Below are 7,383 nucleotides of genomic sequence, written 5' to 3'. Positions count from 1 at the left end.
TATTAGACAGCTCGGATGTCTCGCTGAGCAGTCGTGTGTGAGCAGAGTGAACAGCTTGCTGCTTCCTCATTACAGTCTTTGTATTAAACAAAGATAATCTAATCATTCCTGGCTCCAGCTTCATATTTGTAGACGTGATGGGTGTACATTATGTTCTCAGCAAGAAAACAAACATAGTTACCAAACTGTCAAACTTTTAAATAAAGTATGTGAACACTATCAATACTCCTATGTGTTAGTCAGTTTGTTTTTCCTGGTTTGGGCTCTGTAGGTCTACAGAAGGGAAACAATGAGAAAACTGTTTGTTTGTCCTTTTCCTGTTTAAATATGACAATGTGCACTGTGTGAAAAGGGGCAACAGCTGAAGATGTTTTAGTGTTTGTTATAGAACATCTCTGGACTGCAAAGAGGCCGGACCTCAGCCCCATCCAAACCCAATGTGACCAACTGAAACAGCCACTGTTAGCTAGGCCTCACCACCCATCATCAGTGCAAACACCTGGAGCCAGGTTTCACATCTGGTGGAACGACTGAAAGCAGCAGTGTGGAGGCTGTCAACCACGGAGTATGAAAGTGAGGATGTAAAGTCAACAGTGAAGAAGAGCATCACCTCTGAATGAAGCTTCAGTGTCACTTAATTCAAACCAGAGAAAAACTTTATTGAATCAAACATAAAAAAAACACTATAAAAGAGAAAGACAGAAAGCTCCTCCACAACACACAGTAGTAGATTAGTCATCCGTCCATCTGTCCATTCAGATTCCCCTCTGTTCTGAGGCTGAAGGCATCCCATGATCCATTGTGATGTACAACGTCACCAGCCAAACATGTACTCCATCGCCTTGGAAACAAAACTGTCGTCTTTCCTGGGTGTCTGTCTGTCTGTTACCACCTAAAGACAGTGAGACAGTGATTTTATTCATGAAATCAGCTCAAATTTTGAAGTGGACCCAAAAAAGACTGAGGCCACAAGTCACCTGGTAGTCACTGACGGAGCTCCTGTAGGCGGCGCTGAGCGGTCTGATGGCTGAGCGAGGAGTCGATGGGAGGACAGAGGAGGAAAAGGAGGTGGAGAGTGGAGAGGAGACGGCTACGCTGCTGTCCATCACACTCTGAGACAGCGAGAACAACAAATTCACTGCTGCTCAGTTCATACTGGGCTCAATGTCACCTGATGTGGAAGGTTAATCAGAGAGCAGAGAGAGCGACAGAGAAAAGCAGGTGAGTAAAATGAGTACTGACCTTGTCTATGCAGGGTTTGACTCCCACCATGATGGCGTCACCAAACACTTTTCCATCTTTAGACAGAGCTTTCCTGGCCTGAAGTCTGGACTGATACTGAAGGTGCATCCAGTTACCAGGAGATGCCATCTGTCAGCAAACCGAAGCAACAGGTTATTTTCCATAACATGACGGTGCACATTTTATGTAAATTCAATGTTGGGCTGCCACAATTAATCGATTAGTCAAGATTATGTTTTTTTTATTTAACTTCGCTTTTCTCTTGAAACTGCGGCTGCAGCTTCCACTGCCGCGTCTGCCTTTCTGTCTCATACACACACACAAACACACCTACGCACATGCGCAGTAGTGGTAATCGGCATCAGGCCTGACTGTACCGTAAATGATACCATAACACAAACCCTCCAGAAATTCACAATGTTGCGATTTGCAAATTCACTGAATCCCCGTGAATTCAGACCGGTGTTTCAATTTTAACCAACCACCACGATTTTTTCGCAACTTCTGCCCGGGGGACTCAACTCGGCGGGTCAGGGACCGCATGGAAAGACTCGGGGCCGAAGGTGGAGCCGCGAGCTTTACAGCGCCCGTCCGCCGGGACCTCGCCGTTTACCAGGGCCGTGGACTTTCATTAAAGGGTTAATGAGCTCTCATGTTAATTGTTTTTATTTTCAGTTAGCTCATACTTCAAGCTGAAAGCTAATGATCTGATCAGCTGCATGCTGGTGTGATAAGCTGTATGATTTACAGTCAATTTACATATGATCCGATTAGTCGACTATCAAAATAATTGTTTGTGGCAGCCCTAATTCAGTGAGAATGCCATCATGGAGAGATTTATATATTTATAGCAATACTTATTATATACTTTTGATGTCCTTTTATTTACAACCTTAATGCAAAATTTCAATTCATCTTGTAACTAAACCTCTGCTTTATGATGGCTATGTGCAAGTCTCTTTGCTGCATCATAACTCTGCAGTCTTTGTGGCTATCATCCCAACACTCTGTGCTGTTAGGCATGATTCTCACGTAGGTGGTAACAGAGATAAGTGGAGCTCCATTTTCTTGGGGGAACTGGTCTGCAACATAAAGTATCAAAGTAGCTTCTGTTTGAGGCACACAATCAGCCCATTCTGTGTCACATTCACTCTTCTACATGCTAATTTCTTGCCTGCATTGGCGATGTACAAAAAAACCCTGTCATCTAAATGATGAAAATGATTAGTCATGTTGCTATAGGACTAGATGCTTTGTGTGTGTGTGTGTCTCACCGTGTGTTTGAGGATGTTTCCGTACTGAGCGAACTGCAGCAGGATGTATGAGGCCGAGGCTGGAGGAAAACTAACACACACAGTTCATGTGTCAATGTATCCACAGTACACAGAGCACTTCAGCAGTGTTATCAGTTTGTACATTTAATGGTATAAATACCCAAAGACTGTGACCCAGGTCTGGTCAAGCTGGTCATCAGATGACAGAGACTCTCCCTGACTGTAGAAGGGATCCACCTGAGCTGGAGACAGGCACACCTGCTGCACACCTAGAGACAGGCAGAGGGAGAGAGACAGACGGTAAATGGACTGTACTTATATAAACACCTTTCTAGTCTTCTGACCACTTAAAGCTTTACACTATATGTCTCATTTATTCATTCACACAATTTCATACACTGATGGTGCAGCCTTCAGGAGCAATCTAGGGTGCAGTATCTTGCCCAAAGACACAACATGCAGACTGTTCCCAAACTGATCCCAATCCACCAACAGAGCCACCAGAACATGCCCTATTTATTTATTTATTTCCCCAGTGTGGAATCAATAAAATCTATCATATCTTATCTAATGAGCTGGATAGTTCTATAGAGAAGAGATGGAAGAGCAAACTCTCTTGTGTCTTGTGTGTTAGCTGTTGTCTCACAGTATCATTCAAATATGTTGTTTTACCTTAATATACAGTACTGTGCAGTGTAAACTCAGTATGCATTCAAAAATGGTGTTAAAAAAGTGTTTATTTTCACCAATTAATTAATATTTGGTGTGACCACCCTTTGCCTTCAAAGAATAAATTGTCATCAATTAAGATCAATTTTATTTATAGCACCATATCAAAACAAAAGTTATCTCACTTTTCATACAGAGCAGGTCTAGACCGTACTCTTCATAATATTATTTACAGAGACCAACAGTTCCACCATGAGCGAGCACTTGGTGACACTGGCGAGGAAAAACTTCCTTTTAACAGGCAGAAACCTTGAGCAGACCCAAGCTCATTGGTGGACAGTCATCCACCACGACCGGTTGAGTTTGAAACCTCCACCATGCTTCACTGTCCCCTGCAGACACTCATTATTGTACTGCTCTCCAGCTCTTCTGTGAACAAACAAACAGTCTTCTGCTACAGCTAAATATTTCACATTTTTCTGCACCGTAGTTCCTGTGTTTTTCGAGTCCCATGGCCTTGTTTCCATATCAGAAGTATGGCTTTTTGGCTACAACTCTTCCATGAAGACCACTTGGAGAGACTTCGACAGACAGTGGATGGGCGTACCTAGGTCCCACTGGTCACTGCCAGTTCTGAGCTGCTGGACATCTTCAGATTTCAAAGGGAAATGAGCTTGATGTGTTTTTTATACACTGCACTAAGTTTCTCTGGATGACCACTGCATCAGTAACTGTTTCTTTATGCTTCTTCAAACACCTTGAACATTTTAAAAACACCAGTCTGCTTTGAAATCTTTGTCTGGGAGAGACCTTGCTGATGCAGTAGAACTACCTTGTGTCTTGTTGCTGTGCTCAGTCTTGCCATGGTGTATGACCTGTGACATGAAACTTCTTCTACAACATCATGTGAACGTAATGATCTATAGCACCTCTTTGGTATAATTGGTTGATCATACATCTGACTAGAATCCTACATAACATATTCCTACGTCTCTTGCAGAGTGTGAGGTCAGAGAAAAATGGCTGCTGTGTGAATGTGGTTAATAGTTAATTCACTGTGACAAACGGAAATGAAGTAATGATGACTCTAAACTTTGAACAGATTTTTTTATACATCAGCACCAGTATCAGTAGTAATAATGGTGTCAGTGTGTACCTGTTCCAGGAGTTGAGGCCCCGCGTGCAGACAAAGGGGACTGAATAACCGGAAAACACTGGAGAGACAGAAAAAGATTTAAAAGAATGTCTTCAACACATTTTGTGGTTTCATGCATGGCTGACTGTTCTTTGCTATATCTAAAAGTCACCAGTTCATTAAACATCTTGTTAATTACAAACAATTGCATCCTTCTTTTTTAGTTTAGTTTTAAGTTTTTAATTTTTACATCAAATGTATACATGTGCATTCACTCAAAATCCCAGATGAAGTTTTATTATTGAGATAAATATTTTTTACATCATTATTATCTTTTACATTCAGTCACATGTGACGCTGATCCAAACACCTCAGAAACTCTCTTTCTAGAGTCTTAGTTACTTTAGATGGGATCACCCTGGCCTCCAGCTCCACTGTAAAGAATCTTGGAGTTGTTTTTGATCAGGATTTGTCCTTTAACGTCCACATAAAACAAATTTCGAGGACTGCATTCTTTCACTTATGTAACATCGCAAAAATCAGACGCATCGTATTAAAATGATCTTACAAAGCTCTTCATGGTCAGGCACCATCATATCTAAAAGAGCTCATAATACCCTACTACCCCTCTAGAACACTGCGCTCTCAGGATGCTGGGTTCCTTGTGGTTCCTATAGTTTCCAAAAGTAGATTGGGAGCCAGAGCTTTCAGCTATCAGTATTTGTTTTCTTTGCTATTAAAAGCAGAATTCTCAGTAAGGAAGCCAAGTTCCCATCTATGACATTATCTGGGACTATACCTAATCTAATGTACAATGCTGGATCTAAAGTAAAGTCATTACCCAAAACATGTTTTATTTCCTTTTGAATATTCTTCCAAAAATCTAAAATCTTTGGGCAATCCGAAAATATATATGTGAAGTCCCCCACCAGTCCACACCCCTCCAACACCTCTCCGAAGTATTACTGTACTTTGAGGTAATAGACGGAGTGTTAAAATACCTCATTTTGATCTTCCAATCAAACTCCCTCCATGTTGAGCTGCTAGTTACCTTATGTCCTGCCATTGACCATACTTTCATTGTCCCCCTGATCCAGACATTGCCCACCTTCAGCCTCTTTAGTGTTACGTCACTTAAAAATGGAAGCAACTCTATGATACATTTTTGCAAGAATTTTGTTTCATTCCACCCACAATGTATCTGCATATTTTGTAATCCACATGATTATAGCCCTGGGTTGAGCAGCCCAGTAGTATTTTTTTTAATTGGGTAAATTTAATCCTCCCTTCTCTTTCGAACAAAGAAGTGTCCTATATTTAATTCTAGCCCTCTTTTTTCCAAATCTGTCTGTCTGTCTCGTTACATCATTTCAGTTTTCCCTCAAACATTTAAAAGACCACCATAATCATATTGTGAGTTATTCAATAATGGATTCACAATCAGAATGAGTACATACAGATAGAAATCATGAAAAATATAAATGCACTGTGGCAGTAGAAATGATTATGTGCCTCTGAGCTGGAAACAGTATAAATGTGGAGGTGTTTGTTAAACACAGAGAGAAATCCCTGCTGCTCTTCACTGATAACTGTGTCACATTATCAGTGTTATCACACGCTCCATCAAAGGTCTCTTCAGCTGTTAAAGAGCACTGACAGCTGCATGTTTCCTTGTTTATAGTCTCTCGCATCTCTCAATGCATACCCCGTCTGAGATGCAAAGTAGAGAGGTGGTGGCAATTAAAAAGACTAAGAACCAATTTGTGCCATTTGGCCAATAGGGGGTGCTGCAGCATCATCATCACACTAAAAATGTAGAAATCCCAATCTGTATGTGTGTGTATGTCTGACTGTCCTCATCTTGGGAACTGTTCATTGGATGACATCACACAGCCAGATATGTACAAAATAATGATTTGTGGTAATGACACTAGTTTTTTTTGAAGATTTCATATTAATAATCATAAAGTTAAATAAACTGAAAAGATTTAGCAAAGGCACGTTCACTCATGCCTGAAATAACACAGGAAATAAAGATAGTTTGTTTATGACACGTGTTTTGCGTAGCATGTGGTTGGTTGGTGTAAGAAGAGACGGTGCAACTGAACAAAGCGGAGAGTTTAATGAAACTAACTAGTGACACTCTGAAGATCAAACTTACTTCCGGGTGCTGCCCCATGCTGCTCGTCTCCATCAATCTAATCTCTCCATCCGGAAACGGGCTGCTAACCAAACTGGAAGCAGTGTTGGTTATGTGGATATCTACAGCCCTGAAACATGGGCTCCCAGAGGCTGCCATCAATAAGACAGTGCCAGTCTACTGACCTGCCTGTGTGTGTTGAGGGGGGTGGCCACATTAACCAAGTCATCATGGATACTGCGAATGGGGGGGGCCCCACTCTTATCCTTGGGGGTGGGGACAACAGGCTGTGGAGCAGAGTCTCCTCCTACTGGAGTTCAGGACAGAATACACGGAGAGTTAAAGAATAACCAGCTGATCTGCAGACCGCTGTCTTTCTGCTAACCTCTGTGCCTACCTGCACTCTCCACGATGGGTGTGGCCAGGCTGAAGGTACGTGGCTGTGGAGTAGTTGGAGCTGGCAGGTCACCCATCAAGAAGCCAGGCAGAAACTGAGCTCCAGAGATGGGCTTAGGAGATGTGGGAGAACCCAGGGTCATTGGTTCAGTTCCCACTGAGAGACAAGGAGAGGTGCACTGCTTTAGATTGGTGAAGGATGTTGAGGTCTGCTTTAATAACATGGAAACCAAATGCTTCTGCACACTCTGAAATTTAGATTTTTATTGTGCATGATGAGGTCATTACAGACACAGATACTGGTTCTGTGACAGTCCGGTTTTAGGGGGTCTCTCTGGACCGGGACCAGGGCAGTAAATGTAACCACAGCAGTGTCACGGTAACACACAGATGCATACTCATTAATGAATATTAATGCTTCAATCTGGAAGCACGAGACAGCCTCATTAACCCACCGACCGACCTCTGCTAACACCTTGTATCTCCTATTGAACCTAACTGTTCGTGGCTAAAGAGCCAACGCTGAG

General features: G+C 42.2%; 1 protein-coding gene across 1 annotated transcript; it reads right to left on the bottom strand.

Moving 5' to 3' along the window:
• Positions 1 to 634: 634 nt before the first annotated feature.
• On the bottom strand, positions 635 to 7,040 carry nup35 (nucleoporin 35). Its single transcript, XM_027282286.1, has 8 exons — positions 6,858 to 7,040; positions 6,646 to 6,770; positions 4,342 to 4,399; positions 2,677 to 2,785; positions 2,517 to 2,586; positions 1,243 to 1,371; positions 978 to 1,112; positions 635 to 892 (listed from the first exon to the last, which is right to left on the bottom strand). The coding sequence occupies exons 1-8, from the start codon at positions 6,997 to 6,999 to the stop codon at positions 815 to 817; spliced, it is 846 nt and encodes a 281-aa protein (XP_027138087.1). The 5' UTR covers positions 7,000 to 7,040; the 3' UTR covers positions 635 to 814.
• Positions 7,041 to 7,383: the final 343 nt, after the last annotated feature.

The sequence above is a fragment of the Larimichthys crocea genome, chromosome IX, assembly GCF_000972845.2.
Source record: "Larimichthys crocea isolate SSNF chromosome IX, L_crocea_2.0, whole genome shotgun sequence".
NCBI lineage: Eukaryota > Metazoa > Chordata > Actinopteri > Sciaenidae > Larimichthys > Larimichthys crocea.
The sequence above is the reverse complement of the archived record's forward strand: the minus strand, read 5'-3'. Positions and strand labels throughout refer to the sequence as shown.

Coding starts and splice junctions, on each gene's coding strand:
- nup35 (XM_027282286.1), bottom strand. CDS start 6,999: ATGACCCTGGGTTCTCCCACATCTCCTAAGCCCATCTCTGGAGCTCAG. Junction 6,771..6,857: donor ACCCATCGTGGAGAGTGCAG/GTAGGCACAGAG, acceptor CCTGAACTCCAG/TAGGAGGAGACTCTGCTCCA. Junction 1,372..2,516: donor GAAACATCCTCAAACACACG/GTGAGACACACA, acceptor GTTTGCTGACAG/ATGGCATCTCCTGGTAACTG.